Source organism: Sinocyclocheilus rhinocerous, unplaced genomic scaffold (genome assembly GCF_001515625.1).
Source record: "Sinocyclocheilus rhinocerous isolate Xijiao unplaced genomic scaffold, SAMN03320098_v1.1 scaffold1581, whole genome shotgun sequence".
Classification (NCBI taxonomy): Eukaryota; Metazoa; Chordata; class Actinopteri; order Cypriniformes; family Cyprinidae; genus Sinocyclocheilus; species Sinocyclocheilus rhinocerous.
In genome coordinates this window covers 357350-380256 of record NW_015635516.1, presented here as the reverse complement: position 1 = coordinate 380256, position 22907 = coordinate 357350, and the positions used below count along the sequence as shown (strand labels likewise).

Sequence of the window (22907 nt, the reverse complement as noted above, 5' to 3'; positions counted from 1 at the left end):
AGCATTTTTTCCTTGCAATGTTTCTGCGTTAGGTGACATCCACATCTGCACATAAAAAGTATATATATTTAGTATTTATATAATATATATCCATACTCTATTGACAGATCTGTCTACGATGAGCTTAAGAACCACTGATTTTCTGGAAGAAAAAAGCAGATTTTGTAAATGTCTATTTTACAACACAGCGTCAACTAATTGTACATCTTTGGAGGGGAAGTAGCTGTCAAAGACCATGTCCCTCCTTTTCTCGTTACAGTGTGAATGCTGTCAAAACACATTGTTTTTAAAAAAAGCATTTACAAACGGGCATTGACAGAACCAGTGACTTGTCATTAATGTAATTTCAACAGCACCCCTTGGGTCAGGGATTACCACGTTTGGCACATAACTAAGCACAGATCACTCAATGGTTTGTGGAATGACCAGTCTTCATGTTAGTTCAGTTGGGGAAAAAAAGAGAAAAAAACTGACATAGGCCTGAAAATGTTCTTAATATTGGTGGTAAACTCTGTCCAGGCAGTGATGCTCTGTCTTCAGTTAAAAGTAGTTTCCTCGCATAGAAAAATGGGGGGGAGGGACACATTAAAGCAAACGACACTTCTGAATATGCTTTCTGTTGCATTTCTTACCCATCGAACAGGACGCTGGAGTTCAGTGAGTGTATTTTCCTCTCTTTTAAAATACAGGAAAATAAAATGATATATTGAGCCACATGGGAGGACACAGTAGTCTCTGCGTAATATACACAATGCACCTTGTATCTACATCTGTAATATACAACAAGTACTTTACACCGGACTTAAGAAGTTAAAAAGGAGGTACAAAAACAAGCAAATAATAAAAAGAAACCGAAAAAAGATAGAAAGGCTAAGAGTGTAACGGAGCACTCCATAAAAAGCATGGTTTAACATAAAGAAATGTCAAAAATGTGTGAAAACTACTTCCTTAGCTTGTGTCAAATGTCATTTTCTTGTGCTTCACGTAACTGTCCCATCTCCGTGCCACATATCTTCCACTTTCTCATTTACATGTCGATTCCCTCCACCGCTTTGCAAAAACACCAAAGTTCAAGTGGTCCTTTCTATAAAACGCATGAGCTTCCTTCCTAAATCCTCTCTCTTCAAGCACTTTCCTAACCTCGCTCATCGGCCGAGTGGCAGCCCACTGTGGTGCGAGCAGTGAACCGAACAGAAGGTTTACGTGTGTGAGATGTCTACTAGTGTTCATGCACATGCTGGGCTGGTCCCTGTGTAATGGTGTCCGTAGGCCAGCCTCCAGCCTGCCTCTGTGCCTCTACACCCAGGAGTCCGGCGAGGCAGGGTAGTGGCTCGTCTCGTAGTTGAGTTCACTGTACGGGCGGGATGCCGAATAAAAGTCCACGTAGTTCCCCGTGGACTTCAGTCCCAGGTGCATGGTGCCGTCAGCGGCGGGTGGGGGGCGTGTATGCGCTTGGTCCTCGTAGTACGGCTCCTCGAAGTTGGCTCCTGGGGGAGTCTGGAAGGGAGGGTAGGCCTCTGGAGGGTTGCCTTGAGCCGAGACCTGACAAAAAACAATGAGAGCGTAAGGGCTGCTTTGGGAAGTGACATAAATGTGTTATGTGGTAGTTCAGAAACTAAGAATCTAATTTACAATTCAAATCAAGTGCTTTCCGTGTAATAAAGTTAAAAGGCAATGAATGTATGTTATATAAAAGGTGCTTCATCTAAACTAGTGTTTCCCAACGTTTTTCGGCTTAGGTACCCCCACAGCGCCATCAAAAAAACTCATCCATGTACTTCATCCACACCAAACCAGAAATGTGTTCATTTGAACTCATAACATACTGGATTATTTTATACTATGATTAATATAATTCACTAATTTAATATAACATCTACTTGGTGTAAAAATTATACTTAATAAATAGCAAATATATTCTTCTACAAGTTTCATCCAGACAATTGTAGTTTTCTTTGTAAAAAGGAACTGAGATTGGCTTAATAAAGCAATAAGCTCCAAGAAGCCGTGGTTTACAGTGAATTTATAACAGCTAAGGAGCGTTGATAGGCACGACGCAAAGCGTAAAATGGTTATTCCATATACGTAGTAAGGTTTCACAAAATAAAACAGAGCAAATGAAGTGTAATGATATTCATAAAAACAGTATTCTTCCGACAAACAATGTAGTTCCTCAGAATCGGTTGTGGTTGCAACAAAGTGGTTGCCAAGCAACACACAAACGTAAACAAAGGTGTATGTTTGTAGAGTAATTTACAACAGCTTAGAACGTGGCTCAACCAATCAGAATCAAGGACCGGAACTATTTGTTTTTTAATTGTCATTTTTTATTTGTTTAACCCTTGATAACCTTGTATTTTAAATTAAAATATCTGAAAAAAAGCAAAAAGAAAAGCAAAACCAAAATATTTCCAAATACCCCAGTAACCTGCTTAACTGTGCGCAACCTATATGTATAACAAATGGCAAAACAAAAATTGCAAAACTGAAATCTTTCTAAATACCCCAGGAACCTGCTTAAAGGTACGTATTCTTTATAACAACTGACAAATCAAAATACAATAAGTTTTTAAAAATATAATAATAATAATGTAATAATGATATACAGATATATTTTATTTTAGTATTATTATATTAATATTATAATAATTATAGCAGTTGCCTTTAAAAAAAAACATTTAATAAACGATAAAATATTTCCCCCTTTTTTGACACATGAAAATGTCAAGATAAGATACACGTTACAACTCTGTGTGATGTCGTGAGCTCACCTGGTTATGCTTGATGTCATCACCAGGAGACATGTAAGCACCTCTGAACAGTGTAGATGTTCCACTGGAGATTTGGGCTACAGAGACAGTGAATTATAAAGATTCTCAGAGGACTGGCAGGTGGCAGGACTTTTTCTATTGCTACAGAAAATGTTGACATGAAACAGGTGTGCAGGTATATGAATTACAGTTCATGACTTTTGTTGAGGTAAAAGACTTCACACAGAAGCAAAGGGGAAATATCAGACACTATTCTGTGGAATAAACCTGTTACACTGTTACTTTCACTAATTACAACTCTCTCATGTAATTCACTGCCTTTATTTGATGGTTTGTCTGTCAGTCATATATGGAAGCTTTAACCTTACCTGCCATAGCGTCTTTTCTGGAGGTGTGCTCGCCCTTGTTTCCATGGTAACCAGAATTGGTTCCAGTTGACTCATAGTCTGTCTTCCTCTCCTTCAAGCTCATCATTTCTCGAGGGGAGGTGGGGGCACTTGCTAAAAAACACAGCAAGTCAACCAATAATGAGTGAGAGGGGAAAAACAGCCTGTTTGTTTAGGCGAAAGTATCTTGACACATTTGAAAGCACAATAAGATCTCATTCCATCAAGGGATCTTTTATTTTACATAAAAAACTCATTTACTGTAATGAAGCAATTCTCTTGTGTTAGTGCTCTCCTCCTAATTGCTAAATGGAATTGGTCAGGTAATTGATTGGTTTTGTCTGGGCTTCTTACGCATTCCTTCAGCAATAATTTATTTCACCTTTCTTGTCAGCTTTGTGTTTGGCAAAGCTTTGGTTAGTTTAAATAAAGCTGTCTATACGCTTTCTGTCAGAAAGTGAGATCCAAGTATTTCTACAAGGTGACACTTAAAAAAACCTTTATAAATGTGATTAACCAAATATTGTATTAACAGATTACTGCATAGTTCATGCACATTCAAATGAAAAACATTAAAGTTTAACAAAATTATATTATATTATGTTTTATATAAATATATAAATTTGTTGGAGAGGAAATTTGACAACTCAAAATATAACATAACTGTTGTAATTTTAGTAAAACTGCAATAATTGTTTACCCATTAAATACTGAAATGGATTTGAATTATTTCACACTTTGTTCAGATTATCATAATTAAAACAAACGTATTATTTTATTATTATTTTTAGTATTTCATGATGAATTTTCACATAGTTTCAGAGTCGAACAAGGGCAAGGGTAAAACAATAACATTTATACATAGAAGGCTACTGAAAAGTATCAAAATATAATAATAAAAAAGTTTACAGAGTTTTAATGTGACCTTCACATAACAAAAAGCAAAATGAAATCTGTTGATGAAACCCCTGGGACATACAAGTGAAGTGTACAGAGTTGATGAAACACCCAATAAACGTCCTCAGTAATTCAAGAAAAGATTATTTTACAACAAAGCACTTCATTATACCAGAAAGACATACTTAACGTGTCATCATTTAATGATTTCGATGTTAATGAATCAGCTCTTAATGAAAGATTCTGTGTTTTTACTATTTTTAAGCCTGACTTTGTTGGCTGGTATACGGTCTATGCTAGATGGCCATCTTAATTGCAAATGTATTAATTTTTATTTCCCTGAGAAATTACAAATTGCACAATTTAAAAGGTGTGAGATTCTCATTTGGGATAGTTCCCCACCACATTCTCCCAAGCAGCAGGTAGAATAAATATGCCCCCTCTTTGTTTGTCCCATGATAGGTGAGGACATTACGAGCATTTAATATTCAGGTTGCCTCTAGACTACATTCGAATAAACATAATGAGAATTCTGAATAAAGATTTATTACAGACTGGAGATGATGTAGCACTATTAATGCAGGCATAAAATGAGTTCAAAAGCAGAATTTACTAAAATAAACTTTGATATCTGAAACACAACTAGAGAACAGACAGTGCCTGCTAAACAAAGCTTGTTAATTAAGCAGAACAGACTCTTCTGTAGCGCTGTGTAATTAGGATACGCATGGCGCCCCCTGACTGACAGTACTGTATCAGTTTGAAATGGACAAATATCAGGATGAACCCTGATCTTGACAGCTGTGTTCCCTCTATGATCACATAACAGCATAAGCCACACTTTTTTTTATCTCCCATTAATGTACTATTTTGGGATTAGTCATTATGATCGACAAGTTGACAAATTCTCCAACAACCAGCTAGTTGATAAATGAGGTCAACTTGTTTTAGATGCTTTAATTAATGCACTCTCTGACAAATTTCTGACTACTTGATTTTGAAAACAAGTAGTTTTGATCATTTCAAGTGCTTTTTTATTCCTCTAATCCACTCCTGACAAGGAGATAAAGATGTTGATGATCGAGTGCAAATTATATCAGTGATATCGCTTGTTGTCAAAATGGAGGAAAGTGGAGCGACTCTCACCTGATCGATTATTGGGCGAGGTCCGCACAGGAGAGATAGATGGAGTGCGAGAGGAGGAATACGGTCGTTGTCTGTCTCTCTCAATTGTAGATGAAGAGCCAACGAAGTGATACTGAGAATAGCCGTCCTGCCATAAAAATAAGAGGAGCATGATAATCTGTTCATCCTGAAACTTCACTCATTAAAACCTTTTGGTTACAAGTATATGACAGGCACAGAAAGAAAACAAAACAGATTTTCATGCATTTGAAACTGAATTCCTTTAAAAAACTTGGATCAGATAAACCAAAGGGTCAGAATGGCCAGTTAGCACCTGCTGGTAGATGCTGTAGCTGCACCACTTGGCAGCAAAAAGCCTCTAACTGCATTGATGCCCATTTAAAAGTATATAGGTGCAAATGTAATAGATGTGAGAACAGCGAGGTCTTCTGAATTTATTACCTTTTTATAGAGGCTTCGCAAATCTCTGTACTGCCACATGCTGTTGAGGACTTGAGATGCCGCCTTCACCACCTTCGGTGTGTGTCTGTAGGGAAACATAGAAGATGAAATGAATACAATGCATAGCCCTATCTGCAATAATATAAGCAATATGAGTGAATTTTCAGTTTCTAATCCATTTCTGGGCTGCTAATATAATGGATTGCTTCATATTTTTTGCAAAGAGTGCAAACTAAATAAAACCCTGTGGTATAATACAGAAACTTTATAGAAAGTACTTTCTCAGCTATATAAACAAAGTGCTGGTAGATGTGGACAATAAATAGCTCAGTAAAAATGAATTTTAGTTCAGCTCAATTTGTTCATAGATTTCTCTAATGGTGATAAATTCTAACATAGAAAACAAGCTCTAACGGGAACCATAAATACTATAACATCTACAGTAAATGCTGTGGCAATGAGTTTTATACTACTCTACCATTCAAAAGTTCCAAAATGTTTCTGTCTTTTAAGCTTCACCATGGCTGCATTTATTTGATCAAAAATACAGTAAACTGTAATATTGTGAAGTATTACTATAATTTTAAATAACTGTTTTCTATTTTAATATATTTTGTCATTTATTCCTGTGGTGGCAAAGCTGAATCTTCAGTAGCTCCATTACTCCAGTCTTCAGTGTCAGAAATCATTCTAATATTTCTGTGGAAACCATATTACATGTTTTCAGGATTCTTTGATGAACAGACAGTTCAAAAGGAGGTCTTCTGAATTTATTACCTTTTTATAGAGGCTTCGCAAATCTCTGTACTGCCACATGCTGTTGAGGACTTGAGATGCCGCCTTCACCACCTTCGGTGTGTGTCTGTAGGGAAACATAGAAGATGAAATGAATACAATGCATAGCCCTATCTGCAATAATATAAGCAATATGAGTGAATTTTCAGTTTCTAATCCATTTCTGGGCTGCTAATATAATGGATTGCTTCATATTTTTTGCAAAGAGTGCAAACTAAATAAAACCCTGTGGTATAATACAGAAACTTTATAGAAAGTACTTTCTCAGCTATATAAACAAAGTGCTGGTAGATGTGGACAATAAATAGCTCAGTAAAAATGAATTTTAGTTCAGCTCAATTTGTTCATAGATTTCTCTAATGGTGATAAATTCTAACATAGAAAACAAGCTCTAACGGGAACCATAAATACTATAACATCTACAGTAAATGCTGTGGCAATGAGTTTTATACTACTCTACCATTCAAAAGTTCCAAAATGTTTCTGTCTTTTAAGCTTCACCATGGCTGCATTTATTTGATCAAAAATACAGTAAACTGTAATATTGTGAAGTATTACTATAATTTAAAATAACTGTTTTCTATTTTAATATATTTTGTCATTTATTCCTGTGGTGGCAAAGCTGAATCTTCAGTAGCCATTACTCCAGTCTTCAGTGTCAGAAATCATTCTAATATTTCTGTGGAAACCATATTACATGTTTTCAGGATTCTTTGATGAACAGACAGTTCAAAAGAAATCTTCTGTAACATTATAAATGACTTTACTTTCCATTTTGTAGTAGTGTGTCAACCATAAAAAACTAAAAATAACCATTATCTTGTAATGCACTTTCAGAGGTAACTAATCCAGTACAATAGCTCCCAGTAATAGAGCTACTGGACTTCCATCCATCCTAATATCTCCTGAGAGGAGATTTGACTTCTTTAATGTAAATGCGGTTTTTCCACACCGTCTTGCTTTCTAAAAACGGACTTGCAATACAACTGCTAAAAGTGAATTGCTTAAGTAGTTTTTCCTTTTTCATAATACAGAATAGGAGATGTAATGAATGGAAGGTCCAGCATGTCCTCTTCCTTTACAAACTAATTTCCTTTCCATTTAAATATGCCGAATTCTACGGGACATAGAGTAAAATGGGGTTTTGTCTACACACTCTAATTGGTTGTGATCATGTTACAGAATACTATGATACTAACTTGTCTCCTTTGCTGCGGGCAATGCCGATGAGTTTCTCAATGCCGCCGGCGTCACGAAGAGCCTTGGTGTTCTCCATGTTCTTGGTGATGACCATTACTCCAGTCTTCAGTGTCAGAAATCATTCTAATATTTCTGTGGAAACCATATTACATGTTTTCAGGATTCTTTGATGAACAGACAGTTCAAAAGAAATCTTCTGTAACATTATAAATGACTTTACTTTCCATTTTGTAGTAGTGTGTCAACCATAAAAAACTAAAAATAACCATTATCTTGTAATGCACTTTCAGAGGTAACTAATCCAGTACAATAGCTCCCAGTAATAGAGCTACTGGACTTCCATCCATCCTAATATCTCCTGAGAGGAGATTTGACTTCTTTAATGTAAATGCGGTTTTTCCACACCGTCTTGCTTTCTAAAAACGGACTTGCAATACAACTGCTAAAAGTGAATTGCTTAAGTAGTTTTTCCTTTTTCATAATACAGAATAGGAGATGTAATAAATGGAAGGTCCAGCATGTCCTCTTCCTTTACAAACTAATTTCCTTTCCATTTAAATATGCCAAATTCTACGGGACATAGAGTAAAATGGGGTTTTGTCTACACACTCTAATTGGTTGTGATCATGTTACAGAATACTATGATACTAACTTGTCTCCTTTGCTGCGGGCAATGCCGATGAGTTTCTCAATGCCGCCGGCGTCACGAAGAGCCTTGGTGTTCTCCATGTTCTTGGTGATGACTTCATGCAGAGCGCAGCAGATCGCCGTGATGGTGTCATCGGACATGCTCTTGCTGGCGCCGCCGGTGCTAGTACTGTTGTTATTGTTGCCACCCGGTAGACGATGGACCAGATCCCTCATGGCATACTTGCCTATGGGTTGCGTGAATGAGATGAACGAAAAAGAAAAGTCAAGAGAGGAGGCGTGACAACCTTTTCAGAGATTTTGGATTCGGATTTGTACCGTCGGCATGCAGAGCTCTTTAAATGAATTGAACCTCAAGGCCGCAACTGAAAGTGCCAAAGCGTCCGATACACCCACATCACTACCCAGCAGCTCTATTACACTTAACGTGACCGCAAAAATCCCATTCCCACCAGGGAGCTAATTCTCTCTGCAACGACCCGTGCTACAAAACTGCTTTCAACCGGAATGCATTGAAGTTACATGAAAGAAAGGTTCCCATGAGCACTTGCAGCTTTGCCCGCTTCATCGCTGATTTCCTTAAATAATAAAGGACATTTGAACAGCTCTATCTGAAATGAGATAGACTGCCGTCTCGACATTTGTACAGTTTTATGCCGTTCCTTTTGCTCTATATTCCAAAAGAAATTCACACGCCTTCGAACTCACGCAAGGCCAAGACCAGACTGAAAGAGTGCGAGCGGTTGCCAGGGAGACAAGGGGGCGCATCAGAATACACAAACTATTAAAAAGATCAATAGTCTGTTAGTGTCGTGAGCAGCCTTTCAAACAATGGCACCTCGCCTCACTGCAATACCTGACTAGAAATGCTACACAGATGCCCTCGCTGATACACACATCACAAATACACACGCTCACACACAAAAGGAAATAGATCTTGAAAGGCCTCTGCCATACAAGTAATTTAAAGGTACACGTACCTCTGCGGCATTCGGCTCTGCTGGAGTCAAAGAGAAAATGTTAGCTTGAGGCAAACACACTTCCGTGTCCCAAACCTACCTATGAGCTCCTTGTTTCTGACATCAAGGGCCATGTTTCGGAGAGCTGTGGCCACGGCGCAAACCACCCGGTCATTGTCTATTCTCAGCAACTCCACCAGAATGGGCAGTCCTTTCTCTTTCCGAACCGCCGCACGGATGTACACCGACCACTACAGGCACAGGAAACGGACAAAAGGGTCCCACAAAATGATTATCAATACATCAGCTGAACAGAAACAGGGGCACTGGAATGAAATTTTGGTGTCAACATTGCATTAAATGTGAATTTAGTTCATTGCACTGTTGTTGTTTCACTTTTCTGAGCAGAAAATGAGGACAACAGAAGATTTTGAAGTGCAAAATTGCAAAATTTGACACAGAATATCTGAGTCATTGTTTACACTTTCAAGACTTTGAGTGAGAATTCAGCTCTCTACATTGTATCCATTTGAAGATGTGAGTTTGAAGCCATCAGCTATCTTACACTGGTTGTGTACATTCGAAAGAGACTGTGTTCTCAATATAAAGTTCACTATGTTCTCCAAGTTTGTGTTAGACATCTGTTTGCTGTTTGTAGAACTCCATGACCTTGACAGACAAAACTGAGGTATGAATGTGTATTAGTGTCAGTCATAATGGTGATGGGTGCCAGAGCCAGTTTGTTCGGTTCGTGGCTCTTTGGGTGCAGGGTTACTCACAGGTTTTAAGGTGGGGCCTACCTTCCAGCTACCCGCTGCCAGATTCTGTAGAGCCCCAGCCGCTCCCTCCAATGTGTCCGGGTTCGAGCACTCAGACAGTAGAGTGAGGTATGGTTTTACTATGGATGGGTGCCACAGCATCTGCAGTCCCTTCGGAGGGTCACTAGAGTCTGGGAAAGGCCCGACACCATCCCACTGAAAGCAGAGAAAGACCGAGTGTTATTACAGAGTGTTACTATCAAGAAAAAGAATCATAAACAGATACATTCCACAAGGTTACAAAATAGGGCCTGAAACAAAACAGAATAGACAAAGAAAGCAGGTGCTCAACCTTTATTAAATATAGACCATCAGCCTTTATTTAGTTTATTTTTTATTTATTTTTTATGTGGGTTTTGCAACCTTGTTAGCAATATATGTGATACTTAACCCTGATTTCTGTTTTTTTTCTAGCAATAAAACAATAAATAAACACCAAAGTAGCATGGACAAAACATATAGAAGGGAAAGAATCACAAAAAAGGTAACAGTGTTTCTAGAAGTTTACAGAAGCCATTACTTCAGTCCTCAGTGTCACATGATCCTTCAGAAGTCATTCTAATATGCTGATTTGGTGCTCAAAAACATTTCATTTTCACGGTTGAAAACAGTTGTTTAGCCTAAAACGACTTTGATGAATAGTTCAAAAGAACAGCAGTTATTTGAAATGGAAATCTTTTGTGACATTATAAATGTCTCAACTGTCACTTTTGATCAATTTAACGCATCTTTGCCAAATAAATTTCTTTTGGAAAAAAATGGTTTTAACAACAATGAACTAAATATCAGCAAAAATTATGACACTGTTGTATGGCTTCAATTGCTAGATACAGTGGAGATGGGACAGGCCAAAAATCACAATTTAACAAGGATGGAGGGGGTTTCACAACAAAAAACATGGGATTTGTGCCAAAGTGTAATGGGACACCAAATTGTACCCTATTCATGGAAAGTGCCAGATGCTATTTTATTTTTGGCCATTTTATTAATAAGCACAGTACAGAGCCATCAGGAAATGATGGTGAGAAGAGGGGGAAACAGGACTGGGCAATGTCACGAGCCAGACTAGAACTAATAATGCCTGCTTGAGCATACCAGCTCAATGTGGCTTGTGCACTGATTATCATACCATAGTATGGAATGATTATTCATATACAGTAGTATTTACATGGCACTCCGAGGTACTTTGAAGAATCTCATAGTATTTATTGGAAATAACATGGTACTTTTTTGCTGCATACTGAAATATTTGAAGATAAAGCTCACTGGTTGTTTAGGATACAGCGTAATTAAATAGACAGGGCAAACTCAACCGTCGCACAACCAGATGTGCATTTGCATCGTTGTTAAAGGAACAGATGACTCACAGACAATTTAGTTATTTAAAAGTTACAATGCAAAGTAATGCCACCTTTTACCTCGCTATTCATGCCATGCAAATGCTGAACAAACACTCCCGATGCCCTTATCTTCATCTGTTTTCAGAAACTAAATGAAATCAGCCTGGAAAATACATAATTATTCACTGGAGGAGGACGAGTGTCGGCGCAGGCGACCCGCACGTGAATGCCGCTAAGTGATGCTAATTGCCAGCAGCTGCAGGGATAAAAACCCCCGGCCCACCTGATCGTGGCTCTTCTTTTTCTTTTTCTTCTTGCCCCAGCAGCCGGAGCTCTCCACATCCTTCCCGCTGGCATCGGTGCACAGAACCCCGTCCAGCTCCTCCGATCCCATCTGCTGCCCCTGAGACGTCTCTGCCGCCAACCTGTACGACAGGTTCCGCAGGATGCACACGCAGTTCTCGATGGTCTAGAAGGGGGCGCATTTGATGCACAAAGATTGGAGGGAAAACAAGTTTTCAGATTACAAAAATGGCAAAACATGGAAACACCTGCAAATGGGAGAATTCAAATGGGAGTATCAAAATGACTTTTTGTATTTGCGAGACAATCTGTCCTCTTTGGGAAGGCTGTGCATTATTGTACTCTGAACTCTTAATAGTCTCTTGTTAGATTAGTCCTCTGGACGGTCTCCAGTGGAGAGCTGGAGAACTAATCCTATTGTGATGAGCAGTGAGGCAGGAAAAACAAAGAGGACGACTTTGATCTTGTAAATGCTTTCAGAGGGATTAAAGTGTGACGCTCTTTTTTCCCTCATTCAAACTTGTTCTCACAAAGTATTATGCCAGTAACAGAGACCCCTCGAAAAGCAAACAAAAACTCAATATAGAGAGGTGTGTCACTGCATGACTTTATCAGCGTAATTACCATAAAGCTTGCTTAAAAGCAACCGCAGCTATTGTTGTTTTTTACAACATTGTTGGTGGTAAAGCAATTAGAGGAGCCAAAACAAAACCTAAACTGTCTGTCTAATACAACGTCTATTGCCCCTGCTGGGAAAAATAAAATAAAATGCTGGTTTGGACCAGTTTGAAAGCATCCAAGATGGTTTTATCTAGATTTAGATGAGAAATGCTAGGGATTTCTTCTGTTGAACACAAATTAACATAATTTGAAGAATGCTGGTAACCACACAGTTGACTATGGAAGTCAATACCTCCCAACATTCTTCAAAATATATTATTTTGTGTTCAGCTGAAAACAGTTATTACTGCATGTAAACCTGCTTGACCAGTGAAGCATAAATCAGCATGAAATACCCACTGATCAATGTGTACTGTTTAGAAATCAACTGTAGTTTGTTAATTTTTTTTAATAGTTCAAACCATGTTGGTTTAATAATATAGAACAGTTGTTAATGATGCTGGCGCACCGGTGCTGGAGTAATAATTTCTTGCTGTTATTTAATCGGTTCGATATTGAATTAATGTCAGATTATTGCTGTAAATAAACACAGCATCTGAAGGCTAGTTCACTACCTTCGCTCTACATTGTTTCGCTTTATTTACAGATGTTGGATTCAATCACAAGTTCCCTCTTATGTCATACTCCTCCGGAGTACCAGAGCACATTCACATGTGCACTCTTCAAAAACAGCACATTCATTCTCAAACTAAAAGATGTACAATGAAATTCGTATATATATGAAATTAAAGATATAGATGGAACTGCCTGTTAGCTTGCTTGTTTTGCTCAAGAGCATGATGTATTCAAGCCATGCAAACAAGAAACTCTGCTTCTAACCACAGGTAGTTTCAACCACACAACTATATGATGTTGTGTACAAATGTTTATTGGAACTATGGTTTTGGGAAACACTGAAACACTGAATCACTGAACTATGTTGGTAACTTGTGTCCATAGTTGGCTAACAATGCACACAAGATCATGAGTGATTTTTAGTGTTATGTGCAATATTCATCAGACTGTGAGCGAACGGACTGTGGGTGGTCGGTGGGCGTGCGTCTGAGACTAAGCTTGTCTAGACTGGGTTTTTTGCCCATTTTGCATTGTGTCTTCAATTTCATCTAACATTTAACAGTGGAGAAGTGCTCCAAATGGTTGGGGAGTAAAAACTGCACAACTAAACCTGCTAGAATTCTCGGAGGCGCTCCGCTGAATGCATATACTTTGGTAGAAAGGCAGAGGAGGGAAGGTCAAACCTTGCTGTCGATCTCACTGGTGCCCAGGGCTGTCTGGATGACATAGAGCAGCGCATCAGTCAGTCCCTCACACTCTCTCATCCTGCGGCGGGCCTCTTCTCCGGCTGAGCTCACATTCCTGTAGAGAACACATTCACACACACATTCACACAATGTCACGCATGTTGTATTATTGACTCGATTGATTACATTTAGCCAGTTCTGAGCTTCTAAATCAATACTCAACCAACCAAAGGGCAGATGGTCTTCAACATCAATAAGCTTTTCATGGAAATGAGTAGTAACTCACTTTTCCCCCAAGTTCTTTTCAAACAGAGCAATGTTTGGACAGCGGAGTTTTTATACTTTTCAAGAAGTCAACTCTGCAACACGAGAAAGTTTTTAACGTAGAAAAATTCCAAACAGCAGCTTTATGAATCATCAGCAACATGCCTCAAAGCAACAAGCTTAGCATCCCAAGAGTTGGAGACTCGGGAGACCTGAATCGGGAAGTCTGATCTGAGCAGAGCCTTATTTGAAGGTGCCTGTGAGAAATCAAAGACCACATCCTGTCGTCTCTCTCTCGCGCACTCTCCAAGAAGCTTCTAAGAGATCTGTGTGTCTCAGGCAGCTGCAGGTGGTGTGGCAACTGTGTCCAACCATTAAATATTCAATCAGACTTCTAGTTCCTCAGCCATCCATGAAGAGGATTAATTATCACGCTGGGCGTAGGGAGCTTAGTCCAGCCATCCAAGAGTGACTCAGCACTTTCTACAATCCTGCTGCTTCAAACCTGAAAGCCGATGCGCAGGGGGAGAGAGGATGGTATATGCATGTAGTATGTGCTATAAATGTAAAGTGCTGTTAACATAAAAATGAGTTTTACAGCAAAAAGTTTCTGAGCTCCGAAAGTACCTGCAGATTTTTTGATGTTTTGAGTGAGCTTGTAATAGCTCCAAAATACACCTTTCCATCTAGCAAAAACTAGAAACTGGAAAATATGATATTAAAATTAACAATATCAAAGCATTACGATGAAAAGGCCTGAACATGTGTAAATAATGCGATCATAACTTATGCATGATGCATCAACATTCATCACATAGATAAAAATGACAAAGCCACAACATACAGCAGTCAAATGTATTAGAGAGGCTTTTTAGACAGCACATAGTGGACAACCCAGATACATAAACATTTGACACTATGCCAAAGGTTTTTCCATGCCTGTGTCGTGCCAAATCCAACTTCATTCAAACCATTGGACTCTAAAGGGTAGCTGTTTTAATGCTTCATCAAAAAGTCGGTCACGTTACGGCCATATTTGTTTTAGTTAATCAAAAGGCAATTTTGTTGTGTATAATATGTGCAAGTTAACCGTTTAGCATTAAAGGGGTCATATGATGCGATTTCAATTTTTCCTTTCTCTTTGAAGTGTTACAAGCTCTTGGTGCATAAAGAAGATCTGTAAAGTTGCAAAGACAAAAGTCTCAAATCCAAAGAGATATTCTTTATAAAAGTTAAGAGTCAACCACGCCTACCTAAAACAGCTCATTCTAACACGCCCCCACATGTCTACGTCACGATGTGGGAAGATTTGCATAACGCCGCCCAAATGTTCACGCAAAGAAAGAAGGCGTAACTTTTATTCTCTTCATTTAAAGGATTTGCCACTGATGATTCAAACGCGAGTTTTGGGCAGTGTGGATTAACGTTAGCACTTGTTGTTTGTCATTTCTCTGATCACAAATGCAGACAGGGTTTTATGTTTACGCGGCGCAATGCAACGCAACGCGTGAAAAGACAGTATAAGTCATTATAATCCGTAATTATGTCCCCACTGGATGCAACAAATGCCTCGTTTATAATGGGTTTTAATGTTTTTGTCTCGTCGCTCCGGCCAGGACACGGCATCAACAGTATGTGAGGGGCGTAACATTTGCGTCTCACGCTTGAGGTATTCGGCCAATCACAACGCATTGGATAGCTGGCCAATCACAGCACACCTCGCTTTTCAGACCGATGAGCTTTGTAAAAATCGACGCGTTTCAGAAAGGCGGGGCATAGAGGAGAAACAATAATGTACAGTATGTGGAAAATAATGTGTTTTTTGAACTTTAAACCGCATAAACACATTTCATTACACCAAATACACAAAATAATGTTCATTTTAGCAACATCACATGACCCCTTTAAAGGGGTCATCGAATGCGACATGCACTTTTACAAGTTGTTTGAACTGAAATGTGTGTTGGCAGTGTGTGTACACAACCACCCTATAATGATAAATATCCACCGTGATTTTTTAAAAATCTCGTTAAATAATTTCGCCTTTCTCGTATCAAGCCATTCTCAGATGCCTGTCTGTGTGATGTCACACAGACCCAGGCCCTCCCACGATTGTTGATTGACGTGAGCTGTCATCAGTCCTCCATTGTTTCGACGCCGGAGCAGGAGTAGACAAGAATGGCTCCTAAGCAATTGAGGTGTTCTGTTGTTGGATGTAATAATGAACATAGCAGTTGTCATTTACTCCCGACATCTGAGCCGCTGAAGTAAACAGTCTCATGAGAACGGCTCATCACCCCACGGAAGAGAGGGGCAGGGTGAGCAGAGCTCATTAGCATTTAAAGGAACATGGACTAAAATGGCTGGCTGAAAACAGAGCTGATTTTGACAGGGTAAAAAGGGTGTTGTTTTACACTACCATTTAGAAATTTTAGTATGTTATAGACTTTTCATTAAGACCTTAAAGAATCATATCAACTTGTGGAAAATGGGCATCTGATGACCCCTTTAAGATAAGCTATCGAGCAATACTCTTAGCTTGCTAACCACAAGCAAATGAAAATGTTTAGATCTGCAATACATAAAAGTTATTATTCAACATTTTTATGTTTTAGACAAATTTTAGGACAAAATATATTGAAATATATTAAAAATATTATAACATAAAAATCACAAAGGCTGCATTTATTTGATATAAAATTACAGTAAAACAGTACTATTCTGAAATATTATTATTACAATTTAAAATAACTTTTCTATTTAAGTATATTTTGAAATGTAATTTAATAATGGGATGGGAAAGCTGATTTTTTTCAGCAGCCATTTCTTCAGTCTTCAGTGTCACATGATCCTTCAGAAAGCATTCTAACGTTGATTTGATGCTCAATAAACATTTCTAATTATTATCAATGTTCAAAACAATTGTGCTGCTTTAATATTTTTTCAAAATACATGTTTTTCTTTGTTTAGGATTCTTTGATGAATATTAATTTCAAAAGAACAGCATTTATTTAAAATGGAAAACTTTTGTAACAATATAAATGTCTTTACTGTCACTTTCAGTAAAGACATCAGTTTAATGCATCCTTGCCCTAGTATTAATTTATTTAATATATTATAATGAATGGAGTAGCTAAAGTAACAGGCAACATAATTGCTTTGGAGTCCAAAGGAGATTTTTGCAAGGGGAAGGCTTTGGCATGCCACCAGGTCCACAATCACAGTGCCTAACACTATTCCAGAGCTACAGAATCCTGTTGTTGAATCCCACCAATACTGTGCAGAATATAATCCTACTAAAGTGGCAGAACGAGCTCCATCACAAAATGGTTTTATGCACAGAGTCTTAGACCAGCCAAATTCATCAAATGCAACTGAATCTATATTTAAATCAATTAACTTAAGCTATCAGTGAAGGGCTCCTGGAAAAGCCTCAAAGCTAATTCATAAATGTGTTTGGTTGACACACAGAAGCAGAGAGCCATTATCCAGCGGCGTACTTTTGCCTGCTGAGACCCCAATATACGGTGACATTTCTGAAGGCACACAAATTCATCATATCATGTCGCTTTGAAAGATGGAAACTCTCAGGCATTAACATAATATTTGCATAATTCTTACTTGAATAATCACCTAATAAAACAATGAATTGTTTCTAGGTGAAGATTAAGCCTCTTAAGAGCAACAACAGGTCCTTCAAAGTGATGCTTTGCCTGTACATAAATATGAATGAACAATGAAAGACAATAGATGTTGAATTAAAACTTGGATTGACATTAATTAGGAACTGTACCTGAGGCACCCGGTAGCATTGCGGAGCACCTGTGAGGAATGCAGGTGCAGCTTGCGGTCGTCCTGGTGGGGCGAGGTGTCCCAGCCCGAGTGAGGAATAATGACTGTGTTGGTCAGCACTGCCAGAGCATCCTGAATTATGGGCATCTTCAGAGCATCGCACGAGGACAAGTTCCACAGCACACCTGTACACAAGAACATCATCTATGAACCAAAAAATGTCTGATCCAGTGAAGAATACACACACTGTATTTATAGACTACAATTTTCCTTCACCTTGAGTTTTTGTTGTGCAGAAAAATATATAATTAAAAACACTGATTACAGCAGGCTACAAAAATGCTTTTGAATATTGCATGAGGTCTTGGTCAAGAGCCCTCAAATGAAACACTTTCAAAAGTTTCACTAGTGTGTTCTCATCAGCTCTTAGTATGAACGTTTGAGGGTGTGATCCAAGCCACATCACAATCAAAAATGAACTGTGAACTGCTAGAAAGTAGCATGCAGTTGAACTGTGGCTCATTTTGCATGCTATTAAAAGTAGTATGTTATAAATATGTCATCTCTTTCATGAGACCCCTACAGCTCTGATTCAGTGAACAAGGGAGCGCTTTTGCATGTTCCTCCTCCCTGCTGCTAGCAGAGTATAAAGCTCTGTCCCAGCTAATTGCATTTTATCTTGTTTGTTAAATATCACAGACTTACAGTCCTAAACAGTATGGTGCACCCCATATTATACGGTAGTATGATTACAATAGTATGTCAAAAGTAAGATACGTTTTTTTATAAATTATTTTTTCATTCAGCAATAATGGATTAAATTTATCAAAAAAAATACGACTTTTATAATGTTACACAATTATAAATATGTAACATTTTAAATAATTGCTGCTCTTTTGAACTTCTGAAAAAAAAAGAAATACACACACACACACACACCATAACATCCACAAAAATATTATGCAGAACAGTTGTTTTCAATATTGATTATAATAAGAAATGTTTCTTGAGCACCAAATCAGCATATTAGAAAAATTTCTGAAGGATCATGTGATATTATTTAATAATATTACATTTCTTACTGTATTTTGATCAAACAAGAGACTTTCAAAAACATAAAAAACTGACCCTAAATTTTTGGTAGTGTATGTTTGTTCTAAAATGTTCACTCCTGTGTTATAACAAACAGCTTCCCAAAATAGTGCACAAAATTTAGACCAGTGAAACCAAAATCCTAAAAATAGTATCCCAAATGGCAGAGCACATACATACTTAATTTTTTGTCCAAAAGAGGAGTTTTTTCCGTAATGTTTTTTTTTCAGTTACAGAAATGTCAAGAAAAACAAGTTCGAAGCTGCCACAGTACTAACAAATTTATCTAGATGCTAGCACACACAAGCAAGCTCAAACCGTATTAAATGGTACTCAACAGTATAAAAAGGTGATGATAGTGCATCTGAATAGTCTAAATGCATCTAATGTTGTTGCTACGTATTCAAAAGTATATACTTTTGCATTAACAGTGAAGTACATACTTTTATTACACAGTAGAAGTATTCAAATTGGAAAACAGTCTATGGATGCTTGCCTGTCATTGTTGGTACCCTCCACTGATGCGAGTTTGCCGTGTGGCATCACCCACAACGCTCATATGGGACACTATAATCGTCTTTTTACGAGTCAGTAATGGCAAGAAACATCTTCCTTACAAATGTTTCTCAATTCAGCTCCTGGGGGCTATTTTTTGGATGTCTCACTGCCATTTAGGTCATGGAGGACCTTACTAATGAGATGATGTGCTAAATCCAAGGGCTCTAGGTTTGGCTGGTTAGCATTGCCCTGTTAGTCTCTACTGGTAGATGCTATAACTACACCATCTGGTTCTAAAAAGCATCTTTCACCATTGACAGCCATTCAAAATTGGCAATGCATAGCCAAGCAGCATATATATATCGCTAACATTTTTCATTACATTTAATTTCATGGATTCACTGCAGTGTACAAGGGAGCACTTTTGTAGGTCCTTCCTCTGTGCTGCTAGCAGGGTGTACAGCTCTGTACTCCAGCCAATTTAATCTTATCTTATCCTATCCAATCTTGTTTGTTAAACATCAAAGACTTCCTGTTTTTATGCAACCACCTGCAGAACGAAGAGTTCTGAGCTCAAATTCAGGCCCCAGCAGGCAAAACAGGCTTGTGTCTGGCTTCAGCAATCGGCCGGCGACTGGGGTGTGCGGAGATGTTGCATGAGGAGGGTTTGTTATGGACTGACGAGAGGAGTGACGATTCTCTCCGGCCAATCCGTGATCAGCAGAGTTTACACGTCACGTTTTGGTAACGGTACGGTTCACTTGGAACCCCAACCGAGGTGGTATTAAAAAAAGTACCAGGTACCAGGTACTGTACCCAGTGGAAAACCCCCAAAAAGTGAACCGTACCGAGCCGTACCGTGCCGTACCATGCAGTGGAAAAGCGCCATTTGTCTCCTAATTTGAACCACTCTCTAATTTACATTTTAATTGTCTTTGAAAAACCATAAATGGCTTCTCGCCTCTTTCCAAATGTTGCAGCTAAAGTGAGTACAAGCACAGAGACATGGAGCTGTAATAAGCACATGCCACTCAGCTTCACTATATTCAATTTGAAACATTTTCGATGTTTCTCCGAGCTCTGGATTCAAAAGGATGGTGATTTTTCAATTGATGGACATTTACATTGCTCACTAGGCTGAAACACAAGGGAGCTGCAGCATCCTATTGGAGTGTATCCCAACAATTCAGCATCTGACATTTATGAAATGCCTCAAAAAGCAAATTGCCACCCAATTTTTTTTACATCTCTCAGGAACCGTCTCAGTACCAGAAATATTTCTATAGGGGATTGAGAAGAGCCTTTGTCTTTTGTCAAAGCGTCAAGACTCATTATACACAAGTCCCTAAAGAGGCTACGCCAAGCACTGGTATTATCCTTAATTATTATAGCCCTAACCAATTAGGAGATCATTAACAAATCATTTAATGGGTAGTGGGGTCTACAGTAACAAGCTGATGATTCTAGAAGAGCTGATTAACAAATTGTGCCCAATTATATAGAAGCCAGAGATAGTGACAGAAAGGTCACATACAATGTATTTGTATGCTGAACTTGCAAAAAAGGTGGTGAGAAGTGAAATAAAGATACAGCACATTCAAAGAGGTGGGGCAGATACTGCGTCCTAATCAGCCGCGACATGGTTGGTTCACATTTTTTTTGTTCATTTCTACTGTGAAATCTCACTGGTCCAACATCCCTTTCCATATAACTACATACTATAAGTGAAATATTGTGCCCTTCAAGTGGAAATATCGTAATTACAAGGTGTGAGCATATGAATGACCAAGCAAAGTCATATTTACAAGTGGGAAACTTTGAATTCTAAATAATGCACCAAGTTGTGACTTTGGGAGCGTGACTATTTAAAACACTGATCTATAATATAAACAATATATAATATAATATAATAAAATGTAATATAATACACTTCAAATCTATATATACAGATCTGTGAGCAGAAAACGCTCCGGGGTTACTGACGTAACCTTGGTTCCCTGAGATAAGGGAATGAGCGTTGTGTATGGGGTAAACTCCTGTTTACTCTGTTACTGAAGCCTGATTTGTTCACGTTTGTGTAGCTGCACAAACCAATGGCGCTTTAGCCCGCCAGAAAGGGTGGATCCGACGTGTATATAAGTCGGCTCGCAGCGCCATTTCATCAGAATCATTCAACTAAAGCGACAGTCATCGATTCGCGTGCAGCTTATAGCATGGCAAGTGACACATAGCTCATTCCCTTATCTCAGGGAACCGAGGTTATGTCAGTAACCGGAACGTTCCCTTTTGAACGTTCACTTCACGTTGTGTATGGGGAACGAATCCAATCACGCCGGGCTATGAGCAGAAGCAGACTAAGCCACTCTGCGAGCCCAGTTCTGGAGCACTTAAGTTAAGGGCCCCTAGAGAACATGAGCCAACTGAGTCCCGAGCATAGCTGAGAACTTTTGGACATAGCTATTTCCACCGTAGGGAGAAATAAGCAGTTTAAGCAGTTTAATCCGTAAAAATCCGTACCAGCCGGCGGCCGCACATATCTCACCAATAGATATTCCGCTGGACCAAACCCTGGACCAAGCCATCCCTCTAGTGGAGTGGGCCCTCTCACCTATGGGGCATTGCAAACCTTCTGAGGCATAAGCCAAGGCTATAGTGTCAATTATCCAGCGGGACAGTCTTTGCTTTGTAACCGGCAGCCCCTTAGAGCAGCCTCCAAAGCAAACGAAAAGCTGCTCCAAATGTCTTAACAGGCTGGAGCGTTCAAGATATATTCTCAGGGCCCTGACAGGGCAGAGAACATTAGGACCCTGCTCACCATCTACAGCGGGGAGTACCAGAAGGGTAATAACCTGGGCTCTGAACAGAGTTGAAAGCACCTTCGGAACGTATCCATGTCTAGGCTTGAGGACGACTTTACAGTCTCTGGGTCCAAACTCCAGACAGGAAGCACTGATTGACAGTGCTTTTAAGTCACCCACTTGCTTGACCGATGCTAGTGCCAGTAGCAGAGTGGTTTTCAGCGACAAAGGGCATAGTTCGGCTCAAAGGGAGGACCCCGTAGGGCCCCAAAGACTATTAACAAGTCCCAGATCGGTACAGTCTAAGGACGAGGAGGATTTAATCTCCAGGCACCCTTCAAGAACTTAACGATCAGATCGTTTTTGCCGATCGAATGGCCAGCTTTGAGGGAATGATTCGCTGCGATAGCTGCCACGTAAATTTTGAGTGTGGAAGGGGCGCGCCCGTTGTCCAGCAACTCTTGTGGAAAGGATAGCACGTGGGACACGTCACAAGATACTGGGTCCAGGCTTTATGCAGTACACCAGTCACGAAAGACTGACCACTTAAGGGCGTCTTGTAGACGGTGCTCTAGCCTCTAAAATGGTATCATTCACTCTCGCTGGGAGCTGCGTAGGCTCCCGTCGAGGCTCCATACATGAAGGCTCCACAGCTCTGGCCGGGGATGCCAAATCATGCCTTTCACCTGCGAGAGAAATCTCGTCTCAGTGGTATCGGGGCTGCTATTGAGAGCTGCACTAACTCGGGGAATCAAGCCTGGTTACTCAGGAGTGGGGCCACCAAGAGAACTGAGCATTTTGTCTCCCTGACCCGTTTGATTACCTGAGGAAGCAGGG

General features: G+C 39.2%; 1 protein-coding gene and 1 long non-coding RNA gene across 10 annotated transcripts in view; one reads left to right on the top strand and one right to left on the bottom strand.

The window, feature by feature from the left end:
- Positions 1-540: 540 nt before the first annotated feature.
- LOC107746909 (catenin delta-2-like) overlaps positions 541-22907 on the bottom strand; it is a 94810-nt gene continuing 72443 nt past the window's right edge. For 4 of the 9 annotated variants that reach the window (XM_016561247.1, XM_016561250.1, XM_016561254.1 and 1 more), the window contains 12 exons: positions 17684-17867; positions 13624-13741; positions 11685-11870; positions 10023-10217; positions 9344-9494; positions 8366-8511; positions 7636-7712; positions 6419-6503; positions 5201-5327; positions 3140-3271; positions 2772-2848; positions 541-1542 (listed from right to left, as the gene is read on the bottom strand). In XM_016561247.1, the coding sequence (XP_016416733.1) occupies positions 1297-1542; positions 2772-2848; positions 3140-3271; positions 5201-5327; positions 6419-6503; positions 7636-7712; positions 8366-8511; positions 9344-9494; positions 10023-10217; positions 11685-11870; positions 13624-13741; positions 17684-17867 (1724 nt within the window). In that variant the 3' untranslated portion in view covers positions 541-1296. Of the gene's footprint in view, positions 1543-2771; positions 2849-3139; positions 3272-5200; positions 5328-6418; positions 6504-7635; positions 7728-8288; positions 8512-9343; positions 9495-10022; positions 10218-11684; positions 11871-13623; positions 13742-17683; positions 17868-22907 lie in introns of all 9 variants that reach the window. The other 5 variants (XM_016561245.1, XM_016561249.1, XM_016561248.1 and 2 more) reach the window with 4 other exon arrangements.
- LOC107746910 (uncharacterized) lies at positions 1685-14765 on the top strand. The gene is made up of 3 exons (XR_001640743.1): positions 1685-1696; positions 1989-2063; positions 14755-14765. It is a non-coding gene; the product is annotated as an uncharacterized LOC107746910 (long non-coding RNA).